The 18,569-nt window shown below is 44.5% G+C and overlaps 1 protein-coding gene across 1 annotated transcript; it reads left to right on the top strand.

The window, feature by feature from the left end:
• The first annotated feature begins 2,615 nt into the window (after nucleotides 1-2,615).
• dll4 (delta-like 4 (Drosophila)) lies at nucleotides 2,616-14,535 on the top strand. Its single transcript, XM_049590490.1, has 11 exons — nucleotides 2,616-3,056; nucleotides 3,183-3,443; nucleotides 3,827-3,884; nucleotides 4,527-4,790; nucleotides 8,077-8,137; nucleotides 9,609-9,739; nucleotides 9,946-10,115; nucleotides 10,204-10,423; nucleotides 10,853-11,588; nucleotides 11,806-11,914; nucleotides 13,309-14,535. The coding sequence occupies exons 1-11, from the start codon at nucleotides 3,003-3,005 to the stop codon at nucleotides 13,312-13,314; spliced, it is 2,070 nt and encodes a 689-aa protein (XP_049446447.1). The 5' UTR covers nucleotides 2,616-3,002; the 3' UTR covers nucleotides 13,315-14,535.
• The last annotated feature ends 4,034 nt before the right edge of the window (nucleotides 14,536-18,569 follow it).

The following is an 18,569-nucleotide window of genomic DNA, read 5'->3' as shown; positions in this document are numbered from 1 at the left end:
TAGCTGGACAGGAGACATGTGGCTATAAAAGGAGATAAGCCAGGTAATATTCACTATTAAAGAGCATTTTTGGCACAACAGGCGACGCAATAACGAGGGCAAACGTGCAGTCACAACTCAGCTCACCCACCCAGAAGAAAAAAACAAACACTTTAAGTGCTCAAGAATATAATGTTGCTGTTTGACGCCCTGTGCCAATGAGTTCAGCTCGGTATCAAAACCTGAGTGTGCCAAACCAACACCCAAAGATTCTGTTTTCATTTCATCAAATCATAAAGAATCACAAACACCGTAAAGTCAACAAGTAGGAGAATTAGCAGCCGAGGGCGTATAGACACAGAGAGGAGCTGCGTGGCATGCAGCCATGCAATGCCATTGTGTCTCTGTGGACCCACTGGAGACACAACAGGTGTGTCAATATGACAAGCATTCAACCAATCCACTAAGTCGGCCTCGTATAAACACTGAATAAATATAGATGCTTTCCATTTTCACTCTCAGCAGTGCACAGCTACCGTACGAAAACAGATGAAACGCAAACATTCAGAGATCATGTGGAGTTCAAGGGAAAAGCACTGATGGAAACTCTTTTCTCTTGAGACACAATCAACTTTCTGAGCTTTATATTGTCCATTAATTTACAGATAAGACACAGCATGAGGAGGGAAGGCGACATTTCTGTACCTATTTCATTTTAAAGACTCTAAACACAAATTAATCTAAGACACAAAAGAAATTTAGCAACTTATGACTAGAAAATGTTTCCTATCTTTGTATACATAAACATATCAACATATTAGATGCACAATTGCACATTTCCTAACACTAATAAAAATCACAGTAATATTCAATGTTTTGGTACTCGCTAATGTCTCAGTGACCTTATTATCATATTTCACAGAAGCCTACTGTATCCTCTTCATGTGGCACAATTGGGGACGCATCTTGTTGCTGCCTGATATCTCCAGTTTCTACAACATGGGAAATAACACATCCCTCTGCATGTTATTACGGGATTACTGTAGTTCTTGTTGTTTTTTTTATATCTCCACAAACGCAAAACTGATGCCAAACAGAATTTAGATGAACAGGTTGGAGAAAATTGGCTTGTCCCCTCCGTGAACAGACGATAGAAAACGGTGCGTCGGGGCTGCCAGTCTCCCACCAGATGGTAAATGAGAGAGACACGGGCGATCGAATAACAAATACAACCAATCAGACTATCAAAAACAAGCCATGTATAAAGGGAGGAAATAAATATTCATACAATTCAAACCACAGCATGCAGAATTTTATTTGTTTATGATTTCTGCACCCTTTCTTTAGGGAGTGTTTCCTTATGAAAAGGCAGCTTAATTAATTATTTTATAGAAGCCTTAACAGCATCCTTAAATATCTAAGAGTGTGTAAAGTTATTTTCCGTGGTGTCACACTGATTCAGGGAGACATTGACAGGTTATGGTCGCGCGCATCGCCGCTGTCAATTCCAGGCAATCAAATTAAATCTTTTATCTCAATCCTGCTGCGCGCGGGCCCCGTGTCATTCCTATTAGCTGTTAAAGGCCACGGGGAAGAATAAACCAATTTTACGGATCCAGGTGATTGTGTATGTGTGTGTGCATGCGTGTGTGTGCGCGCAAGAGAGGCAGAGAGCTCATTTGCATACAGCTGAATAGTTATGTCTCCCGTCCCGCACATTACACCCGCATGAGGGCGAGAGAGGGACACGCGCCGCAACAATAGGAGGCACGCTGCCTCTAAACCGTAAAACGCATGGGTGGGCATGAAGGGGCACACGCCAGCGACATGATGAAACACACCCAATGTCAGTTTGGACACAATGCGGGCCTGTGCGTCCGTGCGTAAAAGGAAATGTGTGCGTTTTTATTAGGGTTATGGATACTTAGATATCAAAATTAAAAAAGATGTATTGTGTAAATTATTTTAGGTGTGTCAGGGCATTTGATCTGCACATTAAATCAGGATGTTTTGCTTCTAAATGCCTAAAATTAAATATCTTACTACAGAAAGTGAATTTCAACGTCACCAGCGATTAAAACAAAAGCTGGGGAGATTTTTCCTCCTTTTAATCTCATTTCTACTTTCATTGTTTGTGCTCCGGCCCGAGGGAGAGACACGTTTGACCCCACAGAGAGTGAAGGCTCTGAAAGGAAATAGTGCGCACAACGGCTCCAGCACTAGTACGGGCTAATTAGGCGTGCAATTGAGTGGAACCGAGGGCAGAAGGGGAGCAAAAGGAGTAAAACAGTGTAATTGAATTCCTCTCTTTCTATTCTCCAAGTTTCTGCTCTCCTTCATTGTCCTCACCCACTGTCCATAATGTGTAAATGTGCGTCCGGGCCGCATTGTGCGCTAAAAATAAGTCAACAGATGTTAGGGCTTGTTAATAATCGCCCAGTATCCATGGTGGTCAGTGAGCGCAGTGCCAGTGGGTATTAAATCTGGATAATTGTTGTTGGGTTGGAAGGGAAGGGGGTTGAATATGTAGAGTGGGCGGCGCCGGGCGGAGTGATTGACGGTTTATGTAATGAGCAGCGCAGTGCAAGTCTATATATCTGGGAGGAGGCACACTACGGTTCATTCACGAGTAATAAGACGAGTGATGAACATCCGTGGCGCACTGACGCACCAAGTTCAGCACCAAAACAAGCTCTGAGCCGCGCGCGCACAGCGGAGCGACCATTGTGGAGTACAGTACCATGCGAGGAGGGGACGCCTGCTGACAGACAAGAAGCGCGGCTGTGGATATTGGTCTTCCCTCACCTTTGGATAACTTGCTTTCCCCCTGGACGCTTTTGACGCACGCCAACAAGGAGCTACGGGGAGAACTCCCTGGGAGTGAAGAAGGATTTATACGTGTTTTTAGAGATCTATTTTTTCTTTTCTTTCCATTTGTTTACCTTGGTGTAAATACTTTGGAGTAAGAAGGTTTTGCTGCTTCTACTGGCTGGTGACGCGGCTGCCCTGGAGAAGCGAGAAGGATGGCAGCCTGGTTCACCTTTACCATCGCATTCAGCACCACGTTGATATCACAGGTATGAGGGAGGAGAACGCATCTCCCCCGGTGGTCCTGAGACCTCGGCGTAAAGCAGATGGAGAGCCACTTGTTTCATGTTTTTTTTACAGCTCGTTTTCCTAAATTATATTCCCTTCTCTTTTAGGTATTTGGATCCGGTGTTTTTGAGCTTGATCTCCACGAATTTAAAAACCACAAAGGTTTGCTGGCGAACGGAAACGCGTGCAAACCCAACTGCAGGACTTATTTCAGAATTTGCTTGAAGAACTATCAGGCTGTGGTCTCGCCAGGTGACTGCATCTTTGGAAGTACAATGACAGCGGTGCTGGGGACAAACTCTTTCAGCGCCAAGGACAGTGGCACTTTACCTAAACCGATTCAGATACCCTTCTCCTTTGGATGGCCGGTAAGAGCGTGGAGCTGTGCGTCCACTTTCTTTTATTTGTTTTAATGTTGACAGGGAGCTGCTGCTATGATGTTGTTTCACAGAACTGCTATGCATTTTGGGAGCGCACCGGTTATTGGTCAGCTCATCTAATCCATATCATTAGGTAATACTCTGTCCACAAAACAGATTGGACCGCTGCTACGTCGTTCATTTCAAAGTCCAGAGGGACATGCAGTGATCGCTGTGACACATATTTAAGTGCAATAGAAACAATCAGCAGGCTGTGACACAGAACAGAAAAAGAAAAAATGCAAGCTTCCTTCTTTAAATTATAAGATTTGTGGAAATTAATAGAAAAGAAGTGCAATGACGTTAATCTCCTGCATGTGTTTTGTCCTCAGGGGTCATTTTCATTAATAATTGAAGCCTGGCATTCACCTTATGGAAATCTACCTGTAGGTAAGTGCAACGTTTCTTTACCACAGGAGGGAGCTCTGTCAGTACATTTCACACATGAGACTCTCCAACTAGTTTACCATTTTTGCACAAACAACATGCATCATAAAAAAATAGCCAAACTATTAAACACAGCTCAACGTTTCCCTCTCCACCTCCTGTTAATTGTTCTTAATTTCACACATTTTCACGCCTATTCACTTCTTTGTTATGAACTTCAGAACACCTTTTTCATTCTTATACCCAATACAATTGAACTTCCTCTGGTTTATTTTGGTCGTGGGAAAGAGCTGTGGGCTTTGGTGAGAATACACAGCGCCTGCCAAAAACCCCTGACTACATCTTCCTGTATTTTACACCTTACTCTGTTCCGCCCTTTGGAAGAGGGGACTGGGCCTGGGAATGTTTTTGCTGACGGAAAGAAAGAGGAAATTTCAACCTGAGTTTATCTTTCATCTAAGCTGTATGGGATTTGATAAGGGATGCAGCTTGGTCCTGGGCGGATTATTAAAGCGAAAGTGGACGACTTTTGAACCCCACGAGTTATTTATGATGCAGCTCTTGACATGAAACCATAATCATTCCAGGACATAAACAAGTTAGGTGTCCTTCACTAATCCTGACTCTGTTTTTTATCTCTTTCAGATACCAACAACCCAGAGTTTTTGATTAGCTTTATGGCCATCCAGAGACAGCTGGGAGTAGGAACGGACTGGTCTCAGGACATACAGACTGTAAAGCACACCGAGCTGAGATACTCTTACCGGTTCATCTGCAACGAAAGTTACTACGGGGAGAGTTGTTCCAAAAAATGCGCGCCCAGGGACGACCGATTTGGCCACTACACCTGCACCCGAGACGGGCAGTTATCCTGTCTGCCTGGATGGAAGGGGAAATACTGCGAAGAACGTAAGAAACCAACAAAATATCTTCTTTTAGGCCGATTCACACCTTGCTGGTTTGCTCTTTCTTATGTTGTTGTGTTGCTTTAAGCCTGTGGCAGCGTATTTTTGAACATAAAAGATCATCCGGGTGTTTGCAAATGACCTACAGATACTGGAATCTGTTTCAGCCTATGTGGTTTGATAAGAACTCGGATTGACAGCCCTTACCTTTAAAGAGCTCTGCAAGTTCTCCTCATGGTGTATGACCTTTGCCCTTCCTCCTTGTGGTTTAGCTCCTAGAGAAAAAAAGATTTGTGAGCATGCACACGTTACAGATATCAGTAGTTATTAAGCAGCAAGATAACCCAGAGGTCATCATCATTAAGGCCACAAGACGCTGAGTGCTATAACAAGACATGACGTCATGATATCTGGCAAGTCTGACGAGCAATTTCGATGCAGAATGCATATTTAAGCCTCATATAATTTGCAGTCATATAATTCTGATGTGTAATTGGTTGTGGGTTTGTGAACACTCATTGAATATATGGTTTGAGGGACAGACGGCTTAGCATGACAACAGGCACATTATACTCGTGCTAACCCACTTGGCCGAATCATAGACCAACACTCCCATGTTTTGGACAGCTCTGAATGGGCCTATGAGGAGGCCCGATGCCATTTGGCTCAACAATACCGAGGGCCCTTTTCACCAAAACAAATTAATCAAAGAGTAGATTGGAAGGAGGCACCGTGAGAGTAATAGTTACCATGTGCTGGATGTGTGGCCACATGGGTGACAGCGGATCTGTCATCCGTGTCACTCGGTGGTGAGAGAGAAATTGGCATGTGCTATTTTGACTGTGGCGCCAAATTCTAACCAGATGGGCTCACGTGTTGCAATTACAGACACATCAATCGTCAGTGACTACAGAAAATATACATGAGAAAGATAGATTAGGCTTCTTTCAGACACTATAATTTCCCCTCTCTCTCACACTCACATACGTCACTTTAAACAAGCCTGCTCATTTGGGCCCTGCACATTTTAGGAGGCTGAAGAAACTCAGTTTTAAAGGTCTAGTGTGTAGGATTCAGTGACATATAGCAGACCAGCTGAAACTTCTCCTGTGTGCTAAGCATGTAGGAGAACTACAGCGGCCGATATGAACACGTGAATGACCCTATCTAGAGCCAGGCAGTGTCCAAAACTCCATAGTAACATGCCATTAAGTATTGGTAAAACAGTATGTGACATTTTTTAAGCATATCTGACACCTTACTATGAAACCAACAGTATATGAATTCCACTTCTTCTGGTGACATATTACAGCATCTCCGCCAGCATAAATCTCCCACAGTGCAGTGCGGTAGAGGGCAACATTCGAAGCAGACAGAGACCAAGACGTCTGTAAAGCTTCAGTTTAAGTGTGAATATGTGCAAAGTGTAAGACTTTGCTTTGCTACGCATTATATACTTTTAAAATGACATTGAAATTACCAGTAGAGCCAAGGTTTGCACAGGTTCCCTTCAGGCATGGGGGCTCTTAGGAAGTGACGTAGTAATTACAGCTCAGTGCGTCCAGACAAGCCCCCACGAAGAGCGTCAGGCTTTGAAGCCAATTTTACATAGTGGTCAAAAGTGGAACTACACCATCCGGGGTCCGTCATGTGACGACATGGGGCCCAAAAAGTCATTTCTTATAGACTTACACTGGGAAAGAGACGTCTGTTAATTAATGAATACATTTTCACATCAGGATTTGATCCCCTGGTCCGATGACATTTCTAACGTCTAGAAAACCCACACGATTAAATTATTTTATTCCTGTTCACGTTAGCAGGGCGCTAAACTGTGAGTTAGCGGTTTAGCCAACAGAAGCTAGCCACTCGGCTGCCGTAAGTGTCTAGTGCGCTTGCTCTGTGGGCCTCATAATGTGGAAGATGTGGTGAAAATGGAGCTTTTTCGGCTTCATGCGCCACTTAGCAACTTTAATATGAATCAACAACCTCCGACACTGTATCCAGATCTCTTAATACATCAATGCTTTAAAAAGACAATACTACTGCTTATGTACACAAACGCATATTAAACGATGGTACACATATTGAGTGAACAGTGTAAACCAGTAGCATGTGATTTGAGTAACAGCGCCAGTGTTTGGTTTGTCCGTTCTGGGCTACTGTAGAAACAAAATGGCCGGCACCGCGGAGTAACGGCTCATTTTAAGGTATTGTTTATCAGGTAATTATACCCTAATTAAAACAAAGTTATTGGTATTATATGACATTTCTGCCAATGTTTCCTTCTGAAGCCTACACACTGGACCTTTAAGCACAATAAAGTAACATTATAGTCTAAATTACTCGGTTAAAAATATGCTAATTAAACCGAGAGCTAACGGCTAACGAGCACAGCTGTAAAGGCTAAAGGGTCAGCTGCTAGCTTAGCCGTTTCATTAGCTTATCAATATTGAAATTAGCTTACACAGGTGTGTATTTACCTGGCGTTTTGTCACTAACTGTGTCTCCAGAAAGTCACAGTCACATCCACAACTGTCAGTTTGTGTTTTTAAAATATCTTTTTTTTCCCCACATCTTCATGGAGTACTGTACCGCGCGTGCCCGGTAACATAATCCACACAGACAGGAGGGCTGTGCGCATAGGAGAAGCTCAGGCGACTGCACGCGCCAAGGTTAATCGCGGCATTATTATCCGCCACGCGCCATCGATGTTTAGTCCCCCTCTCCATTGTTGGGCGCGCGGTAGTGGCAGCTGCAAATATGGTTGTGGCAGACCACAAACAACAATAGTGACAGCTGTCTGCTATTGAGAGCAAGCATCTGTTCGGGACTAAACCGGCCGCTTACCGTCAGCCGCCTGATATGTTGTCCTGCGAATCAGTGTCATGCAAGACCGGTACACTTAAAACAGGACAAACAAACCCTCAACTGATTTTTTTGTACCCCCCACTCCCACTGTGGGGCAGCTGGGGGTGTGGCGGACAGGTTTAGATCACATGAAGGCTTCCGAGGAAAGTTGAGACAGATTGAGGCCTCTTAACATACACTGTTTGCTATTTCAAGAAAACGAGGGCTCTGTGGCCTTGGTTATTATGGACTGTGAGGGGCTCCTGCAGTGTTGCTTCACCTCTAACACTCATAGATCTCATTTTCTCTTGCTGTAAAGTTGTGAAACTTAATATCTGACACATTATTTGCCCAGGCACAGTTATGATAAAACAACCAGGTGGGTGCATGTGCAGAAAAAGAGCAGCAGACTTAACTGTATTTGTGTTTTTTGTCTGTAGCTATCTGTCTGGAGGGCTGCAGCGAGAGGAATGGAAACTGCTCCAAACCTGGCGAGTGTGTGTAAGTATTAATAATCCTGAAGTGTTGAAATAGGTGTTGGATGTAAGTGTAGGAAAGAACACATATGGGAACAGTTACATGCACGTGGGGAGCTTCGGTCGTGTTTCTCTGAAATTCATTTTAGGGTTTATTGTCATATTAACATCAGCGGCTGTGAGTCATACAAACAAGGGCGTAGGTTTGGTTTCAACATTTAGACGGGATGTTTATGTTCGAGGATGAGTCATCATTTAATTTTGAGCATTAAGGGATTTTTATGCACCAATTTGTGCCGTTTCTGCCTAAATTTCGAGTATAAAGATCTTGAAATCAGTTAAAATTAAAGTGCTACCTTCATGTTTTTATCAGGGGGGACAAATGCACATGTTCTAAATATTGCGTCCCCCTGAAATCTGCACCTATGCCCTATAAATTATGTCCATCCTGCGAAGATTCACAGAGGCTTTTTCCAGCATCCCCAGCATTTATCAAGAGAAGTCGCAGCTCACTGAAACAACAAAACATAAGTGCGTTCCCTCCCTCGTCTCCCTGCGTCACTCACTGACTTCTCCGCTTCCCATGTGCCTTTCGTGTCACTACCATGTCTCACTCACCAGCGGGGATAATTCACACGCACACTTACGCACGCACTCACCGGATCGCTGTGAGAAATTCCCCCCTGAATCCCATTTTGCCCTCTTTTTAGACACAAATCCATCATTCCCACCACTGAAACTGGCCCAAATTTAGGTTAAACCCTTCAGACACCCAACACCGTAAAGCTGCTCCCCTGCCTCTGCTTGCTCACTCAGCAGAAAAAAAAAATGTTGAAACCTTAAAAGTACATCCCACAATCTCGGGGTTTGACAAGGTTGCGGCGGCGGCGCTGTGCTGAGAAAGAGATATTCATGGGAAAGAAGAAAAAATGTCTTCGCTGTTGGCTCGATGCCAGAGAGCAATATTTCACCTTTGTGCTGTTATTATTTCATTATTTATTTTATCCTTAACACTGCTCATACCTTCATGATTGTGTGCCTCTGTTTACCCTGCAGTTAGTGCGTGCACATTGTTTGTAATGTCAACAGTGCTGACATCATTATTCACCGTGTTTATGCAGAAAACAACGTTGTTTGCTTGCAGTAACTGACGTGTAATGATGTCATGATGCTGGTGGAGGATATAATTGCCAGTGCTGATGCGTTATTTCACTTATGGAAGAAAAAGAAAATCACTTTTAATTTTTTTTTGTGTGATGGATTTATATGAGTGTTTAATGACTGTATCCAACTGTGCAGCAGCTATTAATGTCTGCTCGCATGACTGATGATTGATTCCTTAATGTAATCGCCAGCTAATCCATGACGGCGCTGTAAAGTCGACGCACTGGCAGTTTTAAGTGCCAGATTCTGATGTGTTATTCACAGCTGTTATAAGATCTACAATAGGAGGAATACAGCGATTAATTAAAAGAATATGTTTTGCTGTTTTGCAGATGCAGAGACGGCTGGCAGGGCACCTTCTGCGACGAGTGCAAGAAGTACCCGGCCTGCAAGCACGGCACCTGCCAGCTGCCGTGGCAGTGTAACTGTCAGGAGGGCTGGGGAGGCCTATTATGTGACCAAGGTACAACAGACAACTTGGACCACTGCTGCCGTTCCTTTTTAAGAGACGTTCTCGTGTTACTTGTCCACTGTTTTCATTTGAATTAACTTGAAAGCATTAGTAAATTAGGTTTCCTCTGAAGCTTAGCTTTGTACACATTGAAGTTTTTTGTTTTTTTTGTCCTCCTGCGGGCTCCCTGTAAACAAACACTCCTCTCTCCCCCCCAGACCTGAACTTCTGCACCCATCACCACCCGTGTGTGAATGGCGCCACCTGCATGAACACAGGACAGGGCAGCTATACGTGCACTTGCCTGCCAGGTTTCACAGGGGTCAACTGTGAGCTGGAGATGCAGGAGTGTGACAGCAACCCCTGCAGGAATGGAGGGATATGCACAGTAAGTCTGAAACACTTTTTTATTCTTGTGGCTAATTCCCTCGTGTTTGACTGTCTGCTTAACTTCCTTTCTTTTTTAATTCCCCCAGAATCTAGAGAGCGGCTACATGTGCACATGCCCCCAAGGTTTCGAGGGCTCGCACTGTGAGCACAGCCTTCTGACGTGCGCCGACTCCCCGTGTTTCCACAGCGGCAAATGCTGGGAGAAGGACAATGGCCGCAGCTATATGTGCGAGTGTCCCCGTGGCTACACCGGACTCAACTGTGAGAAGAGAGTGGACAAGTGCACGTCGCTTCCCTGCGCTAATGGTACGGCCTTCCTCCCCTCTTTGCTTCCCCCCCTCCTTTCTGAACTTCCCTTCGCTCTTTCTCCCCCCTTCAAATTCCTGCAGCAGTGTGGAACAACAGGAATTGGTGGGAACTTGGTGTCTATTGTCCTCCGTATAAACACTCGGCAGCTCAGAGCAGCAGCTTGTAAATGTCGCCACGGCTCGCTGCGGTTGTTGATGAGAGGGGGACAAATATCCAGCACAGCTCAATTTCTGTCCTCTTGTAAACATGGAGGCTGTGGGACTGCTGCTCTGTGTTGGGAGAACAATACACAGCGCTGTGGTCACACTGTGGAGATGTGTGAACTGAAGAGGCCTTGTGTTCTTTCTGATGTTGTAATCGTCTTGGATGCAAATTTAGAAAGTCTGTATTTGTTGATACTAACTGTCCTCCTTTTCTCCTCTGTAGGTGGGCTGTGTCTGATCCACGGTGGCGTGCGTGTGTGTAGCTGCCGCTCAGGATTCACCGGCCAGCGCTGTGAAATCAACATCAACGAGTGTGCCGGCAACCCCTGCCTCAACGGCGGCACCTGCCAAGACCGAATCAACGACTACACCTGCGCCTGTCCTGCAGGCTACGGGGGACGCAACTGCGACAGAGTCCTGGACGAGTGCTCCCTTCGCCCATGCCTCAACGGGGGCCTTTGCAACGGCGGTGGCGGGCCAGGCAAGCCTCCAGCGACCTGCATCTGCCCTTCAGGCTTCACCGGGCCTCGCTGTGAGTTCTTCGCCACCGTCACCTCCCCCCCGAACGGAGAGCCTAATGACGGCTTCCAGTGGGCTGCGGTTTCTCTGGCGGTGGGGCTGGTGGCACTGCTGGTGCTTCTGTGCATGGTGGGCTTGGCGCTGAGGCACATCCACAGGCAGGCGCAGAGAGACAGGGGAGACACAGAGACTATGAACAACTTGTCAAACGTTCAGAAAGACAACCTGATCCCCGAGTGCCAGCTGAAGAACACAAACCAGAAAATGAGCCTGGAGGTGGACTGCGATACGGAGAAATCGAACTTTATCCATAAAAACTATCACTTGGACTCTTACAACTATAAATCGAAGGAGTTCAAGGATGAAAAGTCACAAGAGGATAAAAGTCTTATTTATGACAAATGTTTAGAAGACAAAATGCCCTTGAGTAGAATGTACAGGTAAGAAGAACTCCACTGTACTAAAGTCATTTCCATACGTCTCCTCCATTGTAGATTTGGAGTAGAAACACTGTTAAGTTACTGTAAAGTTTCATTTACAAGTATACATATTTGTCGATTGCTTCCTGCTGCTTCCCCGTACATGTGTGCGCCTGATGCATAGCTCTGCCATGTGCTTCTAGTTTGCATTAACGCAAAGTGTGATTTGTGTTTGCAGTGAAAAGCCAGAGTGTAGGATATCAACGATATGCTCCTCGAGAGACTCCATGTACCAGTCGGTATTTGTTATAGCGGAGGAGAGGAGGGAGTGCGTCATAGCAACTGAGGTAAGCAAAAAAAAATCACATCTTCATCAGCTTTTTTTTCCCCCTCAGATCCTCCACTCTATATGTCATCCCCAGTGCACCGTCTCTCACCCCTGCACCAATATTTATGACAGCCGATAATGCAATTTGTAGAAAGACAGCATTATGGGTACTTAGCTGGGGAAGAAGCCCAATCAACTGCATTATTAGTTTCTGTAAATTACTCTGGCGATTCTTTATTTTGGCCACGTGATGACCCAGAGTCCGAGCTTATACTGATTCCTCACACATGTTTGGCTCCGCTCGGTCTCAGAGGTGCTATGTTTTACTGCTGTGGCATTTCGTGGAATTTTTAAAGATGTTCATTTCCAAGGAAAATATGATGGCGATACTGAAGCATGTGACCTGTAAGAGTTAAAAAAAAACACTCTGAAAACACTTAAAGGTCCAGTGTGAAGGATTGAGGGGGTGTATTGGCAGAAATGGGGTATAATATAAAAAGTGTGTTTTCTTTAGTGTATAATCACCTGAAACCTGAAAATAAGAATCATTTCATTTTTGTTACCTAAGAATGGGCCGTTAATATCTAGTCAAGGAGCGGGTCCTCACTAGGAAGACTGCCATGTTGCACCGCTGTATCAGTGGCCCAGAACAGACCAACCAAACACTGGCTCTAGGTAGGGCCATTCACGTTTTTGTGTCCGCCACCATAGTTAGCTGCCCTGAAACTGCTTTATTCAGTGTTTCTGCTGGTTTAAATCACCGGTCTGTTTGTTTTGGAGAGAAGGAGACCTCTACGGCTCCCAATAAAAACCTCCTGAACCTCTCAGTCTTAAAATATCAGAGGAAACTGTGAGCACAGATTAGCAGGTGTTTGTTAGAGGCGCGTCTCAGACAAGCCAGACAGCACCAGAAAAACACAGATTTGTAACATGAAACTGCTTCATTCAGTGTTTTTACCGGTTTAAATCACTCGGTTGGGTTGTTTTGGGGAGGAAGAGACCTCTGCAAATAATTCAGTTCCAAAGAAAAACCTCCTGAACGTCTGGATCTTACGTTATCAGACAAAAAAGCAGAGCAAAGATAAGCAGGTGCTAGATACAGGCCCGTCTCTGGCAAGCCAGGCAGCACCAGAGAAACACAGATTTGTAACGTGAAACTGTTTTATTCAGCATGTTTACTGGTTTAAATCACCGCGTATGTTTGTTTTGGGGAGGAAGAGACCTCTGCGGATAATTTGGCTCCCAGTAAAAACCTCCTGAACAATAAACACTGACCAAATTCTAACCAGTTTAAGTTCCAGCTAGTTATAAGCTGCACATACTCAGCACTAAATCCCCCTCAATCTTACACACACAACTTTACACTGTTATTTAGTTGTACTTAACTCCAATTTTCTCCTTTCTTCCCAACAGGTATAAACTGTGAGGGGTTCTGAAAGCGAGGGAACGAGGAGAAAGACACAATCGAGGCAGAATGAAACATTCTGGATTGTTTACAAATGCTGAGAAGAGACTGGAGATTGTTTTAGATGTCCACTGCTGCTCTGGAACACTTGAGGAACTGGGGAGGGCAGAAACCTCTGCTCCGCGAAAAACACAGAAAAAAGGAACTGAGAAACTTTATGTTGACCGAGTGTTTGTATGCAAAACATGTACAGTGAAGGACCTCTCTCAGTTGTGACAATGGTTGAACGGACTGGCGAATAGACTGACTACACAAGGTGTGGAGACTGAAATATTAATTTATAATCTCGGGCCATCCTGGACAGTAGAAGGAGGTGAAGGTGGATCGTTGCTCCTCGTATCTGACCCGGCCTTGTGTGATAATCATGACTTTGACAGCCAACCAATCAGTAAAAAAAAAAAGGTGCCTAAGATATGACCCCTTCAAATACCCCCACCCACACCCACACCCACACACTCACTCCTGCCAGCTTCGCCTGCTATGCAAGACTCAGGGTCGAGACGAGTGAACTCACCCCACTGTCACAATCCAACCTCACAAACACTGAGAGTTATGAATGTCTGAAACTAATCTTCAACTGTCAATCAACGTGAAAATGACTGGTTGGACTTTTCCATGCAACGGTGAAGATTGTATGCAGCCCAAAATTCACTAGAAGCCTTAAAAGAGGGGGTTTGAATGCTAAATTTGTGCCCTTGTCTGTTCTTGGATCATTTGCACTACATGAAAAAAAAACAAAATAGGGGGAAAACACTTTTTAATCAACAGGGATTTGAAGAGAAAAACCACAGGAGCGCAATAGTCAGTGCTGTGCCAGCAAGATCCAAGAAAAAGTTTGCATAGAAAAGTATTTTTCTATGCAGCTGAACTGAGAAACACAAAGACTCATAACAAGGAGAAGAGACTGTCACACCACTGCTTGCCTATAATAAATTTCAAAAATACAGAACCAATAATGTAATTTTTTAAAATGATTATTTCCAGAGTTTAATTTAAATATGACACACTGCTCTTTATATGTTTTATAATATTATTTTGTATATAATGCATATTTATAAGGACCAAACTTCTGAAGAATAAAACTTCCTTGAAAACTGTTTTTAATTTGATGTCAGTGAATGGAAAAGGAACTTATTTTTGAGGTGTTTTTAAATAATGAAACTGAGTACAAATGATGATCAAATGTGTCTTGTATTTATTTTTGTTTTAATTCTGAGGAGCTTTCATCCCAATTGATAGCCATATTGCTGAGCTGAAATTGAGAGCAGGTTTATCAATATGAAATCCAGCTGCTCTGCTACATTCTCACACCATGTTTAATATTTTGGGCAATACATAGAACTATAAAGCCTCTCTGACTGTAGCATCACTACCTCGAGTAATTCCTGGAAACGCCTTTGGCTCCCGCCCCACTCACCCACCCCTCGCTCTCTCTCCGGCCCTAAATTGGCTTGAAATTCAAATCCGTTTCCACGGATACCACCCCCTCAAGCTGGAAATGGCGAAACAAAGCCAGGCGCGGGGCAAAGGGGAACGCCTCCCCCCCATCCCACCCCACCCTACACACCCCTCATAATGCTCGCGCACACACGCGTCCACGCACACACACACATCAGCCCACCAAACAGATGCCGTGGGGGAGCACGGAGTGAGTCTGCAGTGCCATAAAAACAGCAGCATATGCCAGGCCTCTCGGCCCGTGTGCATGACACAGAGTGCACAGACCTCCTCCCATAAAAACACACTGGAGCACTTACAGGCTCCCCAACTGCCTGCCTCCCCTTCAGGGTTAAGAGCAATATTTCAATGCCCGGTTCTGTACCACCCACTCCTGCGAACAAAGCTTGAGGGAGAGGGCCTGGCACCAGAGGGGAGTGGAGACCAAATGGGAGCCAGTGGATCCTTGCTGAATCCACATAAATAAAAAGGTTTTGGAAAAGTTGACTTATCGGAGCCATCTGCTCGGTCTCACTGCCCTCTGGAAAATGTTTGTCTTCTTCTTAAAGCTACAGTTGCTAACTCAAATCATGTTCGTGTGCCTTCTTAGCGGACTTTTAATGGCATTTGCAAGAATCTACCACGCCTTAACAGAAACAACCAATCAGAGCCAAGGGGTCTCTCTCTAACGCAGCTGTCAATCATGTCAGTTACTGCTCGTGAACTGCGGTCAAAGTGTCGGACTGGGCAACGCTGATTTCATGAATCAAGATTCTGTGACTGCATTGCCTATTCCTCACCTCAAAAGTTTTTACAAACATTTTTGAGAACGTTTGCTCCGGACAGTGACCGGTGCTTCGTTCAGACTCGACTGTTTCCAGTATGGCAGCCGGGTCATAAACAAAATTTTACAGGAACAATGGCATTGTTCCAAGGCCCAAAATTCCAAACCCCCATTTGTCCAAAAATGTCACTTTGGACCAAAAGCCCATTTCTTCAACAGCCCGTCACCCGCAAAACAAATACCCGTTGTGCCAAAGTTTCCCTTCAGTTTCCCGACAGGATTTGAGCCACCAGTCACGTGTTTTTACTGATGCTTAGCGGCATTGTCCCACAGCATTTGAGGCACCAACCCCAGGTGTTTTTACCGAACCTTCGTGACGTTTCCCAGTGGCGTTTGAGCCACCAATCCCTGGTGTTTCTCCTGACCTTCTGTGGCATTACCCAGTGGCGTTTGAAGAGCCACTCCCAGGTGTTTTTACCAACCATTTGCAGCATTTCCCAGCAGTGTTTGAGACATCAATCCCCGGTGTTTTTACTGATCCTTTGTGGCATTTCCCTGCAGCATTTGAGCTACCAATTCCAGGTGTTTTCACTGACACTTCGCAGCGTTTCCCACCAGCGTTTGGACCACCAATCCCAGGTGTTTTCACGGACTCTTCCCAGCATTTCCCAGCAGCAGTTAGGTTACCAGTCCCAAGTGTTTTTTTACCAACCCTTCGCTGCGTTTCCCAGCAGCGTTTGAGCCTTTGATCCCAGGTGTTTATTACCGACAGTCCGCGGTATTTCCCAGTGGCTTTTGAGCTACCAATCCGAGGTGTTTTTACCAACCCTTCGCAACATTTCCCAGCAGCGTTTGAGCTAAGCGGATGTTTTTCACCAACCCGTCCAGCAACTTTTTTGCCACCAATCGTGATCAAAAATGATCTTTATTTCCAACTATAACTACATGGATTTTGTGCCTAAACCTAACCTCAAATTCACCACAGCGTTGTTGACAAATGAAATGTATCTGTGGTTTACAGAAACGTAACTGCAGAGAGTTTGTATTATCAGAGAAACAGAACTTTGGAGCAATAGGTGTTTGTTTCTGGGATAACGGGCTTTTGGTCCAATGGGACAGTTTCTGGACTACTGGGGCTTCAAAATTATGGGCTGATGGAACAACAGGCAGTTCCCAAAAATGTTTGTTTGTTTTCAGAAGCTATCAGTCCCATGTACTACTGTCAAGGAAATTATGACAGATTCAGAAAATATGACAAAAAGTTACCAACTGCAGCTTTAATGAACCACCATTCTTTGATGATGACGAAGAGATATCACCCAGCATCGTTCTTAAAATTCGTTCCAGTTTTGTTTGAAAATCCATTTTAGGAAACGTGTCATCCACATTATCAAATGCAAACCTCTCCTGCCTCCAATTAACAGAAATCCTGCGACAGTCAACACCCCCTAATCATCAGCAATCAACACTCGGCAGAGAATCTGGATGGCTTTCCCCTCACACACATCCTGTTAGCCTGTTGACCTAGGCATCCTCATCTGAGGGCTTCAGTGTGCGTAAAAAAAAAGTTTGGAAAAAGATGCTTCCGGCGTGGCTCGAGATAAACATACATGTTATCACAACGACTCACTTTGAGTTTCTTCCCACCATCATCACACCTATAAGCAGACACACACCCTCTTTCGCACTCGATCACAGTGGCAAACACATGCTAGAGCTTTGCTCTTTGGCCTCTGGGTCTCCATAGCATGGCCAGGCATTTTTCATTGTGTTATAATCACAGCATCCTGTTTGTGACCTGGTGACATCAGTTCCTGTTTCCTCCCTGATTAAAAAATGCAGAACATGCCGGCGCAGGCCGACTGCTTTTCTCACGCATCGTGTTCTTTAATCTGCACTGGGGTTTTCAGGAAACAACCTCAAAACAAGCGAGAGCACAGACAAACACGCTAATCAGCACTATTTATTCTGACGGAGGAAGAGGGCAAAATCTGTGACACCAATGTCATGAATGGAGAATCACAACACAGATTTGAAATTCAAATCTTCCCATTTCCTCGTGAGGAATGTGGAAGTGCCTCGACATGACACTTTTTAGAAATGGTGACGCTAAGTCACAATCAGAATGCAAAACTGCTGCTTAGCTCTGGATCTCTTTCAGAGCTGCAACTGTTTGTCGCTTCATTTAAAGCCTCATTTTGCTCCTGACTGTGCATGTTTTTGTGCGTGCATGAATGGATTATACAACAGGCCTACTGGGCTCAGGCCCAGCAGCCCAAAGTGTCAGGGGGCAGCCTGGCCTTCACTTGCAAAATGTAACTCAAATTAACACGGAACGACCAGGCAGAGACTCAAAAGGACCACAAAGAAACTGCAAAGAGACACAAAATAACTACAAAAATGGGCAAAACAACCATAAACAGACACAAAACGACCACAAGGAGAGACGGCAAGACCATAAAAGACCTAAATTGCCTCAAAGAGACATAAAGTTACCTCAAGGGGACACAAAACTACTTAAGAGACACAAAATTACCTCGACAGGACACAAACGATTACCAAATCACAAAAAATGACCATAAGGAGACACAACATGACCAAAAAACACATGAAATGGTCCTAAAAGGACACAAAATTACCTCAAGTGGACACAAAAGTATCTATTAGAGACAACAATTACCTCAAAGAGACGCAAAATTACCTCAAACAGACACAAAATTATCTCAAAGGGACACAAAATTATCTATAAGAGACAACAATTACCTCAAAGGGACAAAAAAGTACCTCAGAGGGACACCAAATGACAAAAAAAAGACAAAGTCACCTCAAAGGGACAACAAATGACAAAATAGACACAAAGTCCCCTCAAAGGGACACCAAATGAAAAAAGGACATAAAGTCACCTCAAAAGGACACCAAATGAAAAAAAGACATAAAGTCACCTTAAAGGGACACCAAGTGACAAAAAGACATAAAGTCACCTCAAAG

Source organism: Epinephelus fuscoguttatus, linkage group LG11 (genome assembly GCF_011397635.1).
Source record: "Epinephelus fuscoguttatus linkage group LG11, E.fuscoguttatus.final_Chr_v1".
Lineage (NCBI taxonomy): Eukaryota > Metazoa > Chordata > Actinopteri > Perciformes > Serranidae > Epinephelus > Epinephelus fuscoguttatus.
The sequence above is the reverse complement of the archived record's forward strand: the minus strand, read 5'-3'. Positions and strand labels throughout refer to the sequence as shown.